We start from the raw sequence: 22,616 nt of genomic DNA on the forward strand, positions 1-22,616 counted from the left end.
TCATTTCCTTGAGTCATGACTATTGGAAGTTGTCTCCTTGGGTGACACATTGTGACTTTCTAAAGACTTTTTTTGTTCTACACATCTGCACCTATGACGCAGAAGGCATTCTGAGAATGTGCTGATTTTGAAGCCAAAGTGGCCCTAGCTTCTCTGTCCTTTCTTTATTTTGGCCTTTGGAAAGAGGTACATGGCAATTCTTTATTAAAGACACTGTTAATGAGTCTAGGCAAGTCATTCAAACTTCTGGGACTCCATTTATCTACCTTATAAAAATGTTTATATATATACGTATATATATACATACATATATATCTCCACAACTCATATTAAGAACAAATGAGATCAAATGGATTCTACTTTGACTATGACCTTGTCTAAACAAGATAAGAATCGGAGAACTCAGAGGGCTTCCATAGCCTTGGAAACTCATGACTGGAGCATAGGGAGACTACTGATGCCATAGACAGGAGTGTCAATTGGTAAAGTCAACAACAGGAGTCACTGTGCACTTACTCCTCATGTAGGATCTCTGTCCTTAATGTGCTGTGCATTTAGACTTAATGCTATAACGAGTACTCAAACAATATATTTCACTTTGTGTTTCTATGGGGGTGCAAACTGTTGAAATCTTTACTTAATGTGTACTAAACTGATCCTCTGTAAAAAAAAAAACAAAAAAAAAAAAGAAATTATCAACTCCCAACTTGACTCTCACTGGGATTAAACATGACAATAGGTCTGATCTGATTTCATCATCATTTAAAAAAATCATCTATTATTTTTCACTTTATGTTTCTGTGTGGGAGCAAACTGTTGAAATCCTTACTTAATGTATACTAAGCTGATCTTCTGTATATTAAGATAATCGAAAATGAATCTTGATGTGAATGGAAGGGGAGAGAGAGTGGGAGAGGGGAGGGTTGCGGGTGGGAGGGACGGTATGTGGGGGAAGCCATTGTAATCCATAAATCGTACTTTGGAAATTTATATTCATTAAATAAAAGTTTAAAAAAAAGAAAAAGAAAACCTCCTTGTAATTAAAAAAAATAAATAAAAAATAAAATGTTTAATTTCAGCACCCTATTGCATGTGGTGCTGGGGGAGGGGTAATAAAAAAAAAGTAGTAATAAGTTTAATGATGTAGCTGACTTAAAAATTGACTAGAGATATTTGTATGAATATCCAATTTACCCCCTCATAGAATCAATGTTAACAGAGGACCAGAGGCCGCTGACATGGTGGGAGCAAAGTGCCTGTTCCTGGGCTAGGGTGTGGAAAGTGAACGGTATGGAAAGAAGAATTTTACTATCACCTGCCAGTGGCCTTCTCTCTTGAACCAAGCTTCAATCTTCCACTACCATCTGCCCCTCTTGTCCCATCCAGTATTTTACCAATTGCCTTGGCAGGGAAGTGATTTTCTTTCTCTCCTATCTTAAACATTTGATCTAGATCTCTTTGTTTCTATTGGTATCTCCTTAGCTGAAATTAAAAATGCTTGAATGCTTTTCTCATGAAGAGTTTTTAGGCAACATTAAGTCCAAACTAAGCAGTGCCCAGCTGGCTACAAGAGGATCAAAGGCATTGAGGGAAAATGACCTTCCTAGAGGGAAGATATACCAAGGAAGGTACTATTTTCCTGAGGGGCTGGACATAGGGCACCAGCCATCTTGGTGCCAGACTGGTCCAGCTAGTTCTTACATGGTAGACAGTGGTAAACCTCAATTGTCCTCACTAACTCCAAGTCAAAAAAGAGGTTGGGGCTGTGTTCAGAGGTTAGTTCTGGCTCTTGCCTTTGCTGTAAATATTAATTCCTAGTAGACCCTACTGTTGGCAGAGAAGGGAGTAGGCAGAACTGCATGGGATAGCCCAGTCTGTCTCCCTAATGAGTCAGAATCATCTGATCCAAGCAAGTAACCAATTGTCCTTGGCCTGGACCTCCCAGACAGCCAAGGTTTCCACTATAGGGAGTGTTCTGTTCTTTCTGCAATGGGCAGAGTGCAATAAAATACATGCGGAGCCCTCAGCTGGCGGCGGGGGGGTGGGGGGACTTTCAGACTAAGATGGAAAACTAGACAAATGTGTTTGTCTCTGATTGGGGTATACCTAGAAATGTTACAGGGACAAGTAGTTTTTCTGTATTTTTTTTCATTGAGACTCATAAATATGAATTGAGTGGCACAGTTTGAGAGAGGGTTAAAAAGAAGAATTCTGAAACATATGAAGGGAAACTCTGGAGTAGGGTGCCTGGATGCTTCATGGGGTATACAGTGCTGTGGTTGCTGTGTTGTCACCACCATCTACTGTTTGCGGATCATGCCCTTGATAGCTGACTCCCGGTTGACATATGTGGCCCAATACACCAGATTAAATATGGCGAAGAGCACAGGAAAGATGATACGGGAAATTTTGTCAACCTTGCTGACACTGTTGTAGGTCTTGGTCTCAGTTGGGCTGTCCTGCACATAAGTGGCCTTGGGCGAAGCAATTATTGTCGGGGTTGAGGATGCACTGGGAGCGGCGCCCTTGGAGATGGTGGAGAACTCAGGGTTCTTGGCCAAGTTGATGGGATAAGTGGTTCCCACGATGTTGAATGTGGCGCTGGTTTTCTTTGTCGGGGCTGCCGGTGTTTTCTTCTAGAGGCCAGGAAAAATAGGGGAGGAAGGGAGAACAAAATAAAAGCTAATTGGTTCATTATACAGAGCACATTTAGAAGATGCAGGGAGAAGCCATGAGGGAAATTAAGCAACTGGGGCCACGAAGCCAACAGCAGTAAGTAGCCAGGTTTATGTCTAGGGATATTGGAAGATGAGTTTGAAAACAGAACACTTCCATCATTTTGGCTTATTAGCTATAAGGTTTTGGCTAAGTCTCCTGTTTTACTTGAGCCTCAGTTTCTTCATCTGCAAAATGAGGAACAAATAATTGGCAGGATTGTTGAGAGGATCAGATGAGAGAATGGTAGTAGGAACCACTGCTAAACTGCGGAATTTTGGTCATCAGTGGGGTTTATATGTCATAGGATTTGATCCTCAAAGCAATCCTATGAGGTAGGAAGGAGAGATTACTCCCATTTGACAGATGAGAAAATTCAGTCTCAGACTAAGTGGCAGAGCCCCCACTTGCAGTCTTGGCTCCTGACTTTGATCCAGGGCTGCACTGTTCTGCTTTCTATAGGCACGAAACACTTTTTGGTTACCCGAGAAATAACTCCAATAGGCTGCAACCATCAAGTGGCACATCTCCTGTGAGGAAGAGAGCTTGGTGAGTTGGAAAAGTCATTTTGCCTTAAAGACACAATCAATACAATGGCATGTTGACATGGATCATTAAAATAGCATCCCACCCTTCATGCACTGTAAAACATGGTCAGCAAGCTCAGGGACACACCAAGGTTTTGCACTCTTACAATGTTGTAGGCAGGAGCCATAACCTCCCCCACAGAGCTATGCAAATGACCCCTTCTGCCACAGCAAATGCAGTCAGTTGTGGGCTTGCGATGGCACTATTCTTTGTGTTTATTTTTCAGAATAAAATCCTTAAATACCTAGTGGGGAGCAAGCACACACACATACATGCCCACTTGTTCTCACATATATGAACTCAGGTATACATAGTTGTGGCTCCCTTGATGCCAAAGAAAGAAGAGGAGATAGAGCTATTTCTGGATCAGAATAGAGAGAGTTAAGTGCAGAGGAGGCTAGGGAGCAGGCTACCCCAGATTCAGGCCAAAGATGGTGGTCTATCTCAAATCTATAATATTGTTTGCTGCTTCACTCACAATGTCCTTTTCTTCCTTCTATCCTTCTCTGCCTCTAGGGAAAAGTTGATAGAGATGAGCTTCACACATGCATCCAGAGTTTACTTGTTTACTCCTCCACTTCCTACCTGGTTCCTTCCTGAGTTTCTCTCTTTTCTCCCTCCAGTATTGACCCCTTTCTCCTAATCTCTTTTTCTTGCTTCTTTTAAGTCATAGTCCCCATCATTTTAATCTTTTGTCCTTTACACCTCACTGCTATTTTTTTTTCTTGATCTTATTAACAACTTTTGCCCAACATTGAGTGAATACCAGCTTGGCCAAGAACAATGCTAGGTACTTAGGGGATAAGTAGGTTAAAAGATGAGTCAAACTTCAGTTGTTATCTTCTAGGAGCTCACAGTCTGGTATGGGAGAGAACCTTGTGAACTCATCATTGTTATATAGCGTAATCAGAGTTCTAAAAGAAGTCAACAAAGTGCTGTGGGAATTCAGTAAAGGGAGGGACAAGGTACCTGCATGTATTGGAAAAAGTGGCTCAAAAAAGCAATGAGGTTTGTGGTCTGGGACAAAAACAACATGCAGGAGCGCCTTAGATGCAGCAAAGACCAGGGCATAGGTCAGGGGAATTGTTTGAGGGATGACAAGGAATTTGCTGTAGTTGGATCACAGTGGGTAGAGCAAAGAGTTATAGGAACTGACTGTGTAGACAGGCAGAGGCCAGATCTGAATGACCTTGAATACTATGTACTCCTCCTCTGCTGGCCTATGCTGGCTTCATTGTTTTCAATCAGGGAGGGAAAATGTGTCGGAAAAGGATTTTAAGTGAAGGAATAATAATCTCACTAATAGAACATTGTAAAAGCAATACTGTTCTTTATCTTTGAGGATTGAAGTCACATTGCTACAAGTGGAAGGGGGACAGAACTGGAAGGCTCCTTAGAACCCTGTATATTATTTAAATTTTCTACATAGGATTCATTTGTATTTAGCAAATTCATTGTATGAATAGAGTCCTGCTGCTAAACACTTTTGCTATTAAAAGAGCACTTTACCTGTTTGCCTGCTCATTTATTAATTTGCTTAGTAATCTCTTTTTTCATGGATAAGCCAAAACAATTTTAAAAAGAACAAAGAAGAAAAGAAAAAGGGAAAGGAAAAAAACACTACCATAACTTGATTAGAAGTTTTCACATTCAAGTATGTTATTTCACTTACTCATCTTAACAGCTGGTTATGACCAAATCTCTGAAATAGTCGTTCTAAACAGCAAACAACTTTTCTTTAGCGCCATAGGCACATTGTGTTCTAGCATGGGAGAGAAGCAGTAATTGATTTAAAAGATTTTCTGAAATAATAGAGGAAAATTACGTTTAAATTCCTCTCATTATTACTAAAATAAAACATTTTAATCAACCACTATAATTTTTACCTAAATTGTGGAAAGAAATCAAAGAAAATGTTGTAGTGTCAAGAAGACAGGAGCAGGAAGTAGAGATTAATATTTTCCCATTTCTGTCTCTAGTTTTCTAATATTTCTCCTTGCTTTGTAGTTTGAAACATACAGATTAGACAGTTTTCTTTTTCTTTTTTTTCCATTTTCAATTTATTTTTAAATTTTAAGATTTAAGAATTTTAACATGTTGCCATTCACTTCATGTGGAGATATTATATACATACATAGACACTATTTTTTCTTGAAAATAGGGATATTAATATAAAATGTGGGATTCATGAAAATGATAATAGAGGGAGGCGAGAAGGGTATATTGCCATGTAGATGGTATATTCAGTGAAGACAATATTTATCTTTATACCAAATAAGATGACATCCACACAATTTTAATTATATATATATATACATGTGTACACACACACACACACATATATATATATAAACTTCCACATATAACATAAAATGTGATATTTGTTCTTCTGTGTCTATTTTATTTCACTTAGCATAATGATCTCCAGTTCCATCCATTTTGTTGCGAATGTCAGGATTTCACATTTTTATGACTGAATAATATCCAATCCTGTGTATATATCACATTTTCCTTATCCAGTTATCAGTTGATATGCAACTAAGTTGATTCTATATCTTTGCTGTTGTGACTGATTTAACTTTGACCAAGTTTCCCTTCTATTCCTACCTCCCTAGACAAGTACTTAACCATTAGGCACAGTATGAATGGTTACTGAATGAAAAAATGACCCTCTGATTGAAGATTCTCATGGGATTTCTAGTCCATCCTTCCAGAATTTTCACTTCTGTCATACAGAGAGCATATCACTACAATTCAGCCTGAGGTAATTTCCACACCAATAACTTGAAAATGACTCCTCCAAATTCCCCAAGCAGCCTGATTCCAGGACAAACACCTTTGCTTCTCACAGGGCATTTCATGTTGGTTTATGGTCTAGGCAATGAGAACTTTTGTAGATGAACATATATCCAACTCCAGAGTCTTCTTAAGATGGCACACTTATTAATTGTTTCTTAAGCTACTAATTAGAGGGTTAGATCAGGTCTCAGCTGTACTTGAAACCCAACCAGGATCTCAGAAGACATACTTACATCTGTAAGTATATCTGTATCAATGCCTTTATAGGAACTCAGCTTTTCTGAACCCCAATTTCTAGAAGAAGGGCAAGGTAATTGAGTGTATGCTATGTGGGATTCAAAAATGGATAAAATCAGCATCAAAAACCCCAAGAACCCAATTTAAAAATTGGAATAGGTTGGGACTGGCATTGTGGTATAATAGGTTAAGCCATGACCTACTATGCTGGCACCCTATATTGGTACAAGTTCAAGTCCTAGCTTCTCCACTTATCAGGGTCCCTGCCAATGTGCCTGGGAAAACAGTTGAAGATGGCTCAATTCCTTGGGTCCTTGGACCCATGTGGGAGACCAGAATGAAGCTCTTGGCTCCTGGCTTTGGCCTGGCCCAGCCACAGACATTGTGCCGTTGTGGCCATTTGTGTAGTAAACCACCAGATGGATTTCTCTCTCTCTCTCTCCCTCTCTTTGCCTCTTTCTCTTTTTCTCTTGGCTTTTCAAATAAATAACATAAATCTTTTAAAAATAACAATTTGAGGGGCCGGTGCAGTGGCTCACTTGGTTAATCCTCCGCCTGCGGTGCCGGCATCCCATGTGGGCGCCGGGTTCTAGTCCTGGTTGCTCTTCTTCCAGTCCAGCTCTCTGCTGTGGCCCAGGAGGGCACTGGAGGATGGCCCAGGTGCTTGGGCCCCTGCACCTGCATGGGAGACCAGGAAGAAGCACCTGGCTCCTGGCTTCGGATCGGTGCAGCGCCAGCCGTGGCGGCCATTTGGGGAGTGAACCAACGGAGGGAAGACCTTTCTCTCTGCCTCTCTCTCAATGTCTATAACTCTACCTGTCAAATAAATAAAAAAAAACAATTTGATGAAGAAAACTAATTAAAATAAGAGAGAACTAAAACATAAGGGAGAAAACAGAAATAAGAAACACTAAAGTATAAATAATGAATCAAGGAAATTCAAAAGAGGAAGGAAGTATGCTGGATTTGAAAGAGCGAGGTAAATCAATAGAAAGGTGTGGGGATGCAGGTGGAAGAAAAGTAATCACTGTATCAATTTCCTGAAAGGGTGGGATGTAAGAGCATAACTGGAGAATTACCCTGGTTCAGAAAACAGATGAGATGGACAGAATGGATGAGATTCTGATACTATCTACATTTTGTTTGGGAGAAAGGAACACAGTAAATTGAGGCAAATCTCATGCAATGGTTTTCACATTCCTCATGAGAAAGGTGAAAGGAATAGCAAAGACTTAAAATAGATTTTATAGGAAATAGAGGGAAGAACAGATTAGGGACACAGAAAAGGACTGCAGGTACAGATTGAAGGACCAGCAGAATTCTAGAGTATAAGCTCATAAATATCCATCAATGTGCACAGTTGAATTTTTAAAAAAATATGTATTTATTTATTTGAAAGTCAAAGTTACAGGGAGAGAGAGGGGGAGAGACAGAGAGAGATATCTTCCATCTGCTGGTTCACTCCTAAAATAGCCACAACAGCCAGGGCTGTGCCAGGCCAAAGCCAGGAGCCAGGAGCTTCTTCCAGGCCTCCCATGTGGGTGCAGGGGCCCAAGGAATTGAGCCATATTCCAGCACTTTCCGAGTTACATTAGCAGGGAGCTAGATCAGAAGTGGAACACCTGGGACATGAACCCACGTGTATATGGGATGCCGACACTGCAGATTGTAGCTTAATCTACTGCACCACAGTGCCGGCTCCTTGGATTTCTTTTTTCAGAGAGAAATAGAAAACTTGGATTGAAGTGACTGGGGAGGTTAAGGGTGCTGGTGAGTGACTGTAGTGATGCACCTCGGTGCCTATGCTGGACAGCAAAGCAGAGAAAACAGAGGGAACTATGTATGTACTATGCGACAGGTTCTGTGCTCAGAGCTTGATGTCAGGTTTTTCTCATGTGAACAAATAAGAAAATGAGCTTAAGAATTATTCTGTTTCTAAAAAATTTAGGCAAGTTATGAATTTTTTTAAAAATAAGTAATATTTATTGGGCTGGGAATTTGACATAGTGGTTAAGATCCGTGTATTCCTTATGAGAGTATCTGGGTTTAATGTCCACTTCGAGTTTTCTGCTAATGCAGACCTTAGGATGCATTGGTGATGACACAAGTGATTGGGTTTATGCCATCTATTTGGGATGTCTGATTCTTTTCTGTATTCCAGGCTTTGGCTGTGCCCAGGCCTGTCCCAGTCTGGACATTGTAGGTATTTGGGGTGTGAACCAGTAGATAGGAAATTTCTTTCTCTCTATCAAATAAATTAGATTTTAAAAATAATTTTTGGCCGGCGCCGCAGCTCAATAGGCTAATCCTTTGCCTATTAGCGCCAGCACACGGGGTTCTAGTCCCGGTTGGGGCGCCGGATTCTGTCCCGGTTGCCCCTCTTCCAGGCCAGCTCTCTGCTGTGGCCAGGGAGTGCAGTGGAGGATGGCCCAAGTGCTTGGATCCTGCACCCCATGGGAGACCAGGAGAAGCACCTGGCTCCTGGCTTCGGATCAGCGTGGTGCGCTGGCTGCAGCGTGCCGGCTGTGGCGGCCATTGGAGGGTGAACCAATGGCAAAGGAAGACCTTTCTCTCTGTCTCTCTCTCTCACTGTCCACTCTGCCTGTCAAAAAAAATAAAAAATAAATAAATAAATAGTTTTTTAAAAAAGAAAGTAGTAATCATGAGCATCTTCTATAAGCAATACACAGTGCTAATAGACAAATGTGACATATCTAGTCCTCATAACCATCTGCATCATAAATATTATCTATGATTAGCAATGGAGAAACCAATAATATTAAGAAAGCAATTTATTAAATTACCCCAAATCACATAGTCAAAATAAAGATGTGGACATATTTATATAATAAAAATACGTTTTACAACTACAGTATTATATTTCATTTTCTTTTAAAATTCTTTTATACAGTTGCATAGGAGGAATAGGTTCTAGTGTTCTATAGCACAGTAGGATGACTATCCTGAATGATTTATTGTTCTTTCAAAATAGTTGGAAGAAAGGATTTTCAATGTGCCCAGCACAAGGAAATGATAAATATTTAAGACAATGGATATGCTAAGAATTTATGAATATTTTAAAAGTAGTTCTAAGAATAATTATCTTCTTTTTAAATGTCAAAGTTTAATTCTTCATTTTAATTTGTATTTATTTTTAATATTAAATTTGATTTTTTATTTTAAACTGAAACATAAAATTGTACATTTATGGGGTGCCATCTGATGTTTTAAAACACACATACATTGTGCAATGTTCAAATCAGGGTTAACACATGATCCATAAAATGTTCAGTGACCCAATCAAAGTAGTAATTAACACAGTTTTAAAAAATAGAACTTGAAGGCTTATAATAAAAATCACGAAACTCTTATTCAAATACACCCCAAGTTATTGTCCAGCTCCTCATAGCTAATGATTTTCAACTCTCTTAGCTAATACTTAGAAGAGTTATTTCTATATTTCCAAAGATATATATTCTGTTACTAGTTTTGCTCACTGCCAATTGTCTTTTCTTTATAATGATTTATTTCACTTAAGCAACCCTTCCTACATCCTCCAGTATATTGATAACAATTTTATTTCAGTTACTAGTCAGTGATAAAATCATTTGAAATGACCATACAGATCCCTCTAGTCACCTGCTTCCTGCTAGACTGATTCTTCTGCATTCCCTTTCCTTTCCTTTTAAATTATTTTTTATTTATTTACTTATATCAAAAATTAACAAAAATTAAATATATTTATGACAGACAACATGATGTTTTTAAATATATATACATTGGGAATGGCTAACTAAGCTAATTAACACATATCATCTCACACGCTGTTTTTTTCGTTATTGTTGTTGAGAATATTTAAAATCTATTGCCCTAAAAATCACAAATATTATATTGTTATTACTATTCACTATAATCACCCTTTTGTACAATATAAAGTTCGTGAAAGTATTCCTCCCATCTCACTGAAACTTTGTACCCTTTGACCAAAATTCCCCAACCTCCCATTTCTGTTGGCCCCTGGGAATCACTATTTGTTCTCTGATTCTTTGAGATTAACTTTTATAGATGTTGCATATAAGTGAGTTCATATGGTATTTTTATCTACCTGGACTATACCCTTTAATCTAAAGTCCTTTGGGTCCTTCCATGTTTTTGAAAATTATTGTATTTTCATCTTTTAAAAGCCAAATAGTGGGGCCTGCATTGTGGCACAACAGATTAAACCACACCTGTGATGCTGGCATCCCATATCAGAGTGGCTAGTTCAAATCCTAACTGTTGTGCTTCCAATCCAGTTCCCTGCTAAAGTATCAGGGAAGGCAGCATAAGATGACCCAAGTGCTTGGGCCCCTGCCACCTAGGTGGAAGACCTAGATGGAACTCCTGGGTCCTGGCATCTGTTTGACCCAACTCTGGAACTCTGTTGCCACCATTTGGTGAATGAACCAGGGGATGGCAGATTCATGCCCCCCTGCCTTTCAAATAAATACATAAAAATGTTGAAAGTGATAAATATTCCATTGCATATATATGCCATATTTTTCTTTATCCATTCATCTGTTGATGGACACAAGTAGATTCCATATCTTGGCTATTGTGAATAATACTGCAATGAACACACAAATGCAGATCTCTTCAACAGACTAAATGTATTTCCTTTGGATATATACCAGTAGTGACATTACTGGATCATATAATAGTTCTCTTTTTTATTTAATTTTATTCATTTATTTCTTAAAAATATGTATTTATTTGAAAGACAGAGTGACAGAGAGGAAGAGACAAAAAGAGAAAGATCTTCCATCCACAGTTTTACTCCTGTAATGACCACATTGGCGGGGGCTTGGGCTAGGCCAGGCCAGAGCCAGGAGCCAAGAGGTCATCCAGGGGGCCGGAGCTGTGGCGTAGCATATGAGGCCACTGCCTGCAGTGCCAGCATTCCATATGGGTGCCAGTTCAAGCCCTGGCCACTCCACTTCTGATCTAGCTCTCTGCTATGGCCTGGGAAAATAGTAGAAGAGGGCCCAAGTCCTTGGGCCCCTGCACCCACATGGGGGACCCAGAGGAAGCGCCTGGCTCCTGGCTTCAGATCAGTGCAGCTCCAGCCATTGCAGCCAATTGGGGAGTGAATCAGCAGATGGAAGATTTTTTTTCTCTCTCTTTCTTTGTCTCTCTGTGTGTAACTCTGACTTTCAAATAAATAAATAAACCTTTAAAAATAAATAAATAAATAAATAAATCTTTTTAAAAAAGTCCATCCAGGTCTCCCACATTGATGACAAAGCCACAGTATATGGGCCATCTTCTGTTATTTCCCCAAGGAGCTGAACAGGAAGTGGAACAGCCAGGATTCAAACAGGCACTCATAGGGGATGCTAGCATTTCAAGTGTACCACGATGCTGGCACCAATAGTTCTATTTGTAATTTTTTTCATGACTCCATACTGTTTTCCATAATGGCTACACTAAGTCACATTTCTATCAACAGTGTGCAACACTTCCCTTTTCTCCACATCCTTATAAACTCTATCTTTTTCATCTCTTTAAAAATATCCATTCTATTTTTTTAAACTTTTATTTAATGAATATAAATTTCCAAAGTACGATTTATGGATTACAATGGTTTCCCCCCCATACCGTCCCTCCCACCCACAACCCTCCCCTTTCCCACTCCCTCTCCCCTTCCATTCACATCAAGATTCATTTTCGATTATCTTAATATACAGAAGATCAGCTTAGTATACATTAAGTAAGGATTTCAACAGTTTGCTCCCACACAGAAACATAAAGTGAAAAATAATAGATGTTTTTTTTAAATGATGATGAAATCAGATCAGACCTATTGTCATGTTTAATCCCAGTGAGAGTCAAGTTGGGAATTGCTAATTTCTTCTTTTTTTTTTTTTTAACAGAAGATCAGTTTAGTATACATTAAGTAAAGATTTCAACAGTTTGCACCCACATAGAAAAACAAAGTGAAATATATTGTTTGATTACTCATTATAGCATTAAATCTCAATGCACAGCACATTAAGGATAGAGATCCTACATGAGGAGTAAGTGCACAGTGACTCCTGTTGTTGACTTTACAAATTGACACTCCTGTCTATGGCATCAGTAATCTCCCTATGCTCCGGTCATGAGTTTCCAAGGCTATGGAAGCCCTCTGAGTTCTCCAATTCTTCAAGGTCATAGTCAAAGTGGAGGTTCTCTCCTCCCTTCAGAGAAAGGTACCTCCTTCTTTGAAGACCTGTTCTTTCCACTGGGATCTCACTCGCAGAGATCTTTTGCCAGAGTGTCTTGGCTTTCCATGCCTGAAATACTCTCATGGGCTTTTCAGCCAGATCCGAATGCCTTTAGGGCTGATTCTGAGGCCAGAGTGCTATTTAGGACATCTGCCATTCTATGAGTCTGCTGAGTATCTCACTTCCCATGTTGGATCACTCTCCCCTTTATTTATTCTATCGGTTAGTGTTAGCAGGTACTAGACATGTTTATGTGCTCCCTTTGACTCTTAGTCCTTTCATTATGATCAATTGTGAACTGAAATTGATCACTTGGAATAGTGAGATGGCATTGGTACATGCCACCTTGATGGGATTGAATTGGAATCCCCTGGTATGTTTCTAACTCTACCATTTGGGGCAAGTCAGCTTGAGCATGTCCCAAATTATACATCTCTTCCCTCTCTTATTCCCACTCTTATGTTTAACAGGGATCACATTTCAGTTAATTTTCAACACTTAAGAATAACTGTGTATTAATTGCAGAATAACAGGCATGAGGTGATATCTCATTGTGGGTTTAATTTGCATTTCTCTGAAGGATAGTGGTGATGAGCAATTTTTAATACACCTATTGGCCATTTGAATGTCTTCTTTTGAGAAGTATCTATTCCAATTCTTTAACCAATTTTTAATTGTGTTATTTCTTTTCTGGCTATTGAGTTGTTTGAGTTCTTTATATATTTTGCATAGTAAGTCTTTATCAGATATATGATTTGTAAGTATTTTCTACCATTCCATAGATTGACCTTTCATTTTGTTCATTTTTTTCTTGTAAAAATTTTTTGATTGATATAATCTCATTCTTCTGTGTTTGCTTTTGTTGCCCGTGCTTTTGTCATAACTAAAAAGTTATTGTCAATAGCAATGTCATGGATCTTTTCTTCTATGTTTCCTTTTAGTAGTTTTATGATTTCTGTATTACTAACAGTTTAAAGTTTTAAACTTTTATGACTTTGTTTTTGCTATTGTTGTGAGATAAGGGTCTAATTTCATTTCTCTGTCTGTGGATATCCAGTCATCTCAACATCATTTATTGAAGAGACTGTCTATTTTCTACTATGTGTTGGAAATCTTGTCAACATTTAATTGGCCATGAATGCATGGATTGATTTCTAGGCTTTCTATTCTGCTCCATTAGTTTATGTGTTTTTCTTTATGCTAGTGCTATGTTGATTCACTTATTAAGACTTTGCAGGATATTTTGAAGTTAGGTAGTGTGATACCTCCTGCTTTGTTCTTTTTACTAAAGATTTCTTTGGATAATTGGGATATTTTGTAGTTTCATATAAATTTTAGTTTTTTTCTATTTTCATGAAAAAATCATTGGAATTTTGATAGGGATTGCATTGAATCTGTAGATCACTTTGGGTAGTATGGACTTTTTAACAATATTAGTTGCTGTAATTGGTGAACACTGGATACCATTCCATTCATTTGGTATTCAACATCTTTCATCAATTTATCATTTCACTATACTGTTCTTTAAGTTTATCAGTTAAGTTTATTCCTATTTTTTATTTTTAGATATTCAGAGTAGAATATTTTTTAATTTACAGATAGTTTACTCATGGTATATAGAAGAATTACTGATTTTAATATTAACTTTGTAGCCTGCAACTTTACTGAATTATTTGATTAATTCTGTTTGTTGGTGGAGTTTTTAAGCGTTTCTATATGCAAGATCATGAATACTTGAAAAAAATCTGTATTCTGTTGCTGTTAGGATGTTTTATATATGTCTGACAACTCCAATACAGAATAAAAAGAGGTTATTGAATAACTTATTCTGAGTTAACTCAAATCTTTTAAAAATATTTATGCACTTACTTGAAAGAGAGAGAGAGAAACACCCATTCATTGGCTCACTAACTCACTGCATGTTTGTTCCTCACATTGGTACAAGGATTCAAATACTTGAGCCAACACCAACTGTTAACTACTTGAGCCAATACCTACTGTCTCCTGGGGTGCACATTAAGCTGGAGTTGAGAGTACAGCTGGGCCTCAAACTCATGCACTCTGATAATGGATGCTAGCATCCCAACTGATGACTTAACTACTGCACCAAACACGAACCTCTTAACTCATATATAAACAAATTTGGACAGTTCAAGAGTTTTAGCACATGGTAGGCTTCCAGAAAATTTGTGTTTCCCACGTCGGGCATTTTTTTCTTTACGAATTACATTTTTATTAATAAAAGAACAGATTTACTGTAGTTCATAGATATTCTAAGTATATAATGATTTCCTTCCTTCCTTCCTCCCTTTCTTTCTTTATTTCTTGTTGAGATAACAGTTTTAATTTCATTTAATTTATATTCAAAGATTTATCGTCAAATGCTTAGGGCTCCACTAAACAAAGAGTTCAATGAACATTTTTTAAGCTTTCCATTCAAGAACTAATTTTGTACCTATGTGTAAGAATTTTATTTTGTAGATGTTAAACTTCTAAGCTCAGCCTATCCTTTCAAAGTTTAGAAATACTTTTTGCTTCCCAATTCAGAAATTATTCCTCCTCCAACTAAAAGACTAAGTCCTGGGTATTATTTCCAGGGACCTCCATTGAAGATGAGGTTCCATCAGACAATTCTATTTGACTTCAAAGATATCAGCCTACTTGTTTTTTTTTTTAGCTGTTTCTTTTCTTCATGGACACATAATTTTAAAAGAAAGCTACATGAATGCCTTGATAATATCTATGACATTTCCTGGCCCACCAGCCTGGTAAACTTTTCATGAAATCTCAGGAGGTCAGTTTGACATAATTTCTTATTTGTGAACTCAGGCTTATATCAGTGATTGCTGTTAATTGCTCTTGAAACATACCTTTTCATAATGTATTCTATGGTCTTTTCCATTTACTATTTCAGATTAAGGATGTCTTTGCTCCCAGATCTTCCCTGAAGCTAACCAAAAACAATTAGGCAAATGAGATCTAGAAATCAAAACTCTGCGTTTGATGAAACTTGGAAGTATTTATAACCTTGAAACCAAAAAGTAAGGGTACTCAAATACATTGAAAATTGGAGCAAGGTAAAGAAAACACTGAGAATGCTACAGACAGAGTCCCAGAAAAATGGGTGATATAACCTGAAAGAAGAAACAAATGATCCTTGTTTGTTTTAAAATAAAATCAGTTTTCATGCTTGTGGGGAGAACATCCTGGAACTCTAATCACCACATAGTGATAGAGGAGGTAGAGACTGGGAGAGCAAAAGACACATATACACCCCACTACTACTCCACACTATGCAAACAGGAGTTTCCTAGGAGCAAGGGGAAATTTTTGCTAGTTAGAAGTAGAATCACAATTACAGGGAGAAGTATTCATAAGAGTTTATTTAGACAGCAAATGATATTCAATCTACCTATTCTTTATTAATCACTTGCAACCACTCATTACTATCCTGCTCAGTTGTTCAATCACTCCACAAATGATACTTCCACATATAACAGAGCTAGTAAATAAATGCTTGAAAATAACTTAAAGTAATAACTGAATACAGGCTATAATGGTACTTATACAAAACATCTTGCAGAAAGGAGGAAATAATTGGTGAAGAACACACAAAAGAAACTTGGAACATAAGAGAAAATATGTCAGAACCAATTACAAAAAACAAGTGAAGAAAAATAAATGAAGGTAACTGACACTGTTGAAATGGTCAGGACACGCAAGACCATATTGGAAAAAAAAAAACCAGCTAAAATGAAATGGAAAATAGAGCTAAATTTTTAGAGAAGAAATTATAACTATTGAAGACAAAAATGTCTAGCATATGTATAATCTGTGACTCTAGGAAAAGAATAGAACAGGTTTATGTTTTCAGAAAGCCTTTTCTAAAACATAGAGTCACAAATCTAAAGATTTAAAGGGATATTTAGTAGTCTAGGAAAAAATCAGAGAGATTGACCAAGATATATTCTTATAACCAGAAATTACAAAATAAAGATATATTCATAAGGGCTTCTAAAACATAAAATCAAGTACCCTGTGATGTGAGAACTACTGAGGCTGGCTTAAGATTTCTGGTTAACAATATTCAGTGCCAGAATTGAGTATGGTAATATATGTTTACAGAGTTATCAGAGAAAGAAAATATGGTGCATGAATTGCACAATTGCTCAACTATAATTCAAGTGTAAATGAAAGGGACAGATAATTCTACATATGCAGGATGGTAGTAATTAAGGTCCCCATGATTTCTTCCTAAAGAACATTCTAGAATATAGCTTTAAGGTAAATAAGCAATTAATGAAAAATGGATAAAAGGACTATTTTTTTAAAAGTTAGAGTCCAAGCCTCTGGGTGACTTTATGAATACCAATGAGCCCCACTTGAATCTAGTGGCATCACACCTAAGTTTGATTGCACACCACAAGACATAAACCCTCCATGATATCTGCCCTCTTTGCTTTGGTCCCACTGACACTCCTGGTTGCCAAGAAGCACTCCAGTTGAGAATTGGATTGATGACCCCAGTGAATAGCACATAGCCCTGCCCAGTTCCTGCAGGCTACAGGCTACTCACTCCTGGTCCCAATACATTTCTCTCAGGGGGTACTTCCTAGCCTCTCCTTTACTATAGCTTACCTTCATCTCCAGGGCCTCAGGCACCTTCTTGCCTTCCCAAGCCCAACTCCGTTTGGTGAAGTAGTTAACAGTAGCAAATTCAATCAGCGCAGAAAACACAAAGGCATAACAGACGGCTATGAACCAGTCCATGGCCGTCGCATATGCCACTTTAGGTAAGGAGTTTCTGGCACTGATACTCAAGGTGGTCATGGTGAGAACAGTGGTAACACCTGGGGAGAGAGAAGATGAGAACCAGTTGCAACTGGAAGATTTTAAGAGCATAGTTGTTGAGATCACCAACTTATTATTCAAAAGGAGGAGTTTTCTCCCACTGACAATAGCCTCTTTAAAGTTAAAAAAAAAAAAAAAGAATATTAAAGCTAGATGGGGGCCGGTGCCACGGCTCACTAGGCTAATCCTCTGCCTGCGGCGCCAGCACACCGGGTTCTAGTCCTAGTTAGGGTGAGGGATTCTGTCCCGGTTGCTCCTCTTCCAGTCCAGCTCTCTGTTGTAGCCCGGGAGTGCAGTGGAGGATGGCCCAAGTCCTTGGGCCCTGCACCCGCATGGGAGACCAGGATAAGTACCTGGTTCCTGGCTTCAGATTGGTGCAGCGCGCCGGTCGTGGCAGCCACTTAGGGGGTGAACCAACAGATAAAGGAAGACCTTTCTCTCTGTCTCTCTCTCTCTTTCACTAACTCTGCCTGTCCAAAAAAAAAAAAAGCTAGATGGGTCTGATTCACGACCACTGCATCCCAATTGGCATAGGAATCATCATCTGTGTGCAGTACTTCTAACAACTGTCCTCTAGTCTCTCCTTAAATATTTCCATGAAGAGTTGTTATTCCATTTCATTGTAAGAGTTTTTTTCTGAAAAAAAAAATCATTTATTTTTATTTCTTTGAAAGGCAGAGAAACACAGGCAGATATTTCTCATCTGGTGGTTTACTCCCCAAATGCCCACAACAGCTGGGATTGGGTCAGGCTAAAGCCAATAACCAGTTTAGTCCAAGCTTTCCACATAAGCAGTGGTGACCCAATCACTTTATCTGTCTCCTGTTGCCTCTTAGAGTACACCTTAGCTGGAACACGGGATTGGGAGTAGAGCCAAAACTTGAAGCAAGGCACTCTGATATGGATTGTGGGTGTCCCAAGTAGCAACTTAACTCCTGCACTGAATGCCTGCCCTGTAAGAGATTTTAAACAGAAAAATTTACCACATGAACTGAAACCCACCTTCTTTTAACCACGAGACCCACCAACTCATCACAGAGCTCCTGTGGCCTCACAGGTAGGAAAATCCTGCTCCCTTCTCTCCAGGACAAAGCCACTATGTTTCCTTGTGAATTTGCTTATCACCAGGATGAACACAGAGATTCATGTTCTCATGAACTCCTTCTTTTGTTCACCTTCTCTTTCATTTTGGTAGTTCTCTTCTGGACAAGCCAGAACTGGGTCCACAATCAGGACATCGATGTGTGACTTCAGTAGGGTTCGACTTCCTTAATTCTGCACATTCTTCTTATATTTCTCTTAGATTGTTGTTTTAACTATGGCAGAATGTCCCTGTTGAGCTTCATGGACAACCAAAGCTATTCCAAAATCTATTTCTTCTGAGTTTCTGACAAACCAGAACTTTCAATTGGTTCCTTTTCTTGGAGGCAGTGGTATTAAACTTAAATTGAAGACTGTCCTTTTATTCACTTGTAAATTCCATTTAAATTATTTCCTGATCTTCTCATATGTTAGATATGCTAATGAGCAATATACTGTCATAGTAAACAGTATAAGCTTCAGAGTCAGACTGAACAAGACTGAAACCCAGGCAATCTTATTTGCTAGTAATATGACCTCGAAAAAGGTGTTTTACTCCATGAAGCCTCAGCTTTATCATGTGTGAGGTAAGCTTGATAATACCAGGTGATACACAAATTTGTTGAGGAATTGACTGAGATATTTATAAAGTTTATAGCATAGCATCTGACACAACATAACTCTACAAAATCATCTTCTATAATTAACATTGCTATTACTTTTACTGTTATCAATAGTATTGTCTTAATTATAGTAGTATAATCATAAGATTGTTAACAATAATACTAGTTTTACAATTACTAGCAATAGTATTGTAGTTTGGGTACTATGCTAGAAATTAGAAATCCCGAGTGCTGCTACTTACCTGGTTTATATGAAGAGTCTTCAAAAATTTGTGGAAAATAAGTACTATGGAAAAATAAAACTATGCATGTTTTTAAAGATTTTGCACCAAAATTAACTTATCTTTTATTTTTATTTTCAATTAACTTTTTGATATACCATTGTATCTTGAGAAATTTCCTCAGTCTGTCTGCCTTCTTTCTCTTCGTGTCTGAATATTTCCTATCATCTTGCTCCCCCAGGATTATAAGGCAGTTTCTGTACTCAAGCCCAATGAGAATTGAAGAAGGAGAAATGATCAGAACTCTTTGGCATACAAAGGAAGATGGAATGTAAGCCTCATGAGTTTGGGCCAAGTAGGCCATGGAATGAAATTCTAATAGGGTGAAGTATGCTATATATTAAAAAAAGAGAGAAAAGGCATGGCTTCTATTTATCTCTACCTAGAGTTAGCTCTGTGTGCTATAGCCTCTTGGGCATTCCAACCTATTTTTCTACCTTGAGTAAGTTTACTTATTCATTTGCTATCTAAGTGAAAACTGGTACTGAAGAAGATTCAGTATACTTTTAGCAGAGAGGACTGAAAGGATCATATTTGCACATACTAGGCAGGGAGTCACCAAAGCTGATTAGCACTAACACATTTTTAGCCATGTCAGGAATCTGCCACATAATTTGTGCCTTTTAACAAACTATCTGAATCTGTAAACTCTGAGAATAGACCCAAAGATCAGTAGCCCTCAGATCATATTAAGTGTTACAAATGGAACAGAATTTGGCTCCCTATCTGATGCAGATGTTTAAGTCACAAAATCATGGATTAGTGATACTTACAAGGTTGAAGGTTTGAGCCAATTATTCTGTCTGAAAGGTGGATCTTTGGGAAGAGTTTAAATTTGACTATGTTACTGTCTGTAACTCTACCTTTCAAATAAAATAAATAAAATCTTAAAAAAAATTAACTATGTTGCTGAGGTGGAGCCCCTATGAATCATGGTGCCTTTTAAGGAGAGAGAATGCTCGTAGTCTCTCTGCTTCTAGCTGGCCACATGATCCTTGTCTGTGTATTCTACTATCCACCACTCTCCTCAGACACCACTTGGTCTGTGACTGTGAATCTTTAAAACCATTAACTGAAATAAACCTTCTCCCTTTATAAGGTATACATATTCTCCTGTCATGTATTTGTCATAGGGGGAAAAAACGATAACTAATGCATTGAGCAAGGGATGACTAATACATTATCAGCCAATGCTATTGTCCACCTTGGCACATTTGTAGCAGTGTACTAGTGCTTAGATGGAGAGAACTTTACTGCAATCTAAGTGTTCCTGTGCCATATCACAATAGCGATTTTTAGAGTTCTAGCCTGTAGGGCTTAATTAGAACTGCCATCTTCTGAAGAGCTCTTAGCTCGTCAGAGCTGGTAGGAGGACCCTTAAGCATTCAGCACACTGCATGGATGGATGAAGAGATTCTTAGCATTTTAAAAAAGAACAAGTCTGTCACCCACTGCTTCTCTTTAAAGATTCTTCTAGAAAGATGTCCTAGGCAACCCGGTGAGAGACATTGCAGGGGAATCTGAGCTTACACTGAGGACTGCACAGATCTTTGTGTGGTCCCTGGGACAGAGCAGACGAATATTATACCCACTGGGGCTAGTGCTCAGCACTGATTGCCATCGAGGAGAAGAGCTCAGCTGAGTGGAATTACTTCCCTTCTAAATAAAGAGAGAGAGAAAGAGAGAGAGAGATTGATTTACCACGCCAAACCTGGGTGTCACCTTTGGCACACCCTTAACTGTGAAGAACCAAAGAGCTCTCTGGCCACATGCACCATAAGACTCTAGAGATTCATCAAAAGCAGAGAGTCCACTTAATCTAGAGTCATAGTATAACGAGAAAAGCCACTACAGCAAGGGAAAAAAAAAAAAAAAGAAGAAACCAAAGAATATCTCCACCATGCCAAACAACAAACACAGAAACCTAGGAAACAAGAACAAGGAAGACATTATGACACTCCCAAATGAACATGACACTCCAATACAAGATTATGAAGATGATGAGATAAAAGAAATGCAAGATACGGATTTCAAAAAATTTATCATAAGAACATTTAGAAGTTATCAAAAACAAATACATGAACTACAGAAGTCCATACAGGACAGGGCAGAAAATATCTCTCATGAAAATGAAATCTTAATGAGAAATCAAAATGAAATAAGGAATTATTAACATTTCAACTTGGAAGTTCTCACATTGATGCAGTCAGTGTAAATATGAAGTCTAAATTAGTGTAAGGTCAAGTTTGAATTAAAAATGTATTCCCAAGGAATCCCATATTTCACACAGAACTCAGACCCAAATAATCATGCTTCTGTATTATCTCCCTACACTGATAAGTGTATTTTTCTAATGCTCTCTTGCATTGAAATCATATATAACTGTTTGGTGGTATTGGATTTATGGGAAGGGTCCTTGTATTAATTTCCTATGGTTTATGTAAGAAATTTCCAAAAATGTAATAGCTTAGAACTACACAAATATATTCTTACTAGTATTGATGCCAGAAATCTAAAATCAGTTTCACTGGGTTAAGGTCAAAGTACCAGCAGGGTTGCACTCACTATGCAGGCTTTACAGACAAAATCCACTTGGACTTCTTGGCTCATAGTCCCCATCCTCCTTCTTTCAAAGCAACAGCTGACCATCTTTCAGTCTCTCCTGTTGCCATCAGCACACTGCTTTCTTCCCTGTAGTCAAATATCACTCTATCTCATTCTTTTCTTAAAAGATTTATTTATTTATTTATTTGAAAATCGGAGTTACACAGAGAGAGAAGGAGAGGCATAGAAAGCAAAGTCTTCCATCCATTGGTTCACTCCCCAGATGGCCACAATGGCCAGAGCTGTGCTGATCCAAAGCCAGGAGCCAGGAGCTTCTTCCAGGTCTCCCATGTGGGTGCAGGGATCCAAGGACTTGGGCCATCTTCTACTGCTTTCCCACACCATAGCAGAGAGCTGGATTTGGAGCGGAGTAGCTGGGACTCAAACTGGCACCCATATGGGATGCTGGCACTGTAGACTGCGGCTTTATCTGCTACACCACAGCACTGGTGCCATATTTCACTCTTAGAAGAACACTTTTGATAGTATTTAGTGTGCATCCAATAATCCAAAATAATCCCCCTCATCTTACATTCTTTAATTTAATCACATCTGCAAAAATTATTTTTGCCATAAAGACATGTGTTCACAAG

General features: G+C 38.3%; 2 protein-coding genes across 7 annotated transcripts in view; one reads left to right on the plus strand and one right to left on the minus strand.

Annotated features, from left to right (window-relative positions):
- Positions 1-22,616, plus strand: part of LOC138847567 (uncharacterized) — a 668,340-nt gene that overhangs the window by 197,305 nt on the left and 448,419 nt on the right. The window lies entirely within an intron of this gene.
- Positions 1-22,616, minus strand: part of GABRA3 (gamma-aminobutyric acid type A receptor subunit alpha3) — a 327,873-nt gene that overhangs the window by 47,529 nt on the left and 257,728 nt on the right. For 2 of the 6 annotated variants that reach the window (XM_051833857.2, XM_051833855.2), the window contains exons 9-10: positions 17,223-17,434; positions 747-2,636 (exon numbers count right to left, since the gene is read on the minus strand). In XM_051833857.2, the coding sequence (XP_051689817.1) occupies positions 2,301-2,636; positions 17,223-17,434 (548 nt within the window). In that variant the 3' untranslated portion in view covers positions 747-2,300. Of the gene's footprint in view, positions 1-744; positions 2,637-3,199; positions 3,246-17,222; positions 17,435-22,616 lie in introns of those variants that run through there. The other 4 variants (XM_051833859.2, XM_051833856.2, XM_017350870.3 and 1 more) reach the window with 4 other exon arrangements.

Source organism: Oryctolagus cuniculus, chromosome X (genome assembly GCF_964237555.1).
Source record: "Oryctolagus cuniculus chromosome X, mOryCun1.1, whole genome shotgun sequence".
NCBI lineage: Eukaryota > Metazoa > Chordata > Mammalia > Lagomorpha > Leporidae > Oryctolagus > Oryctolagus cuniculus.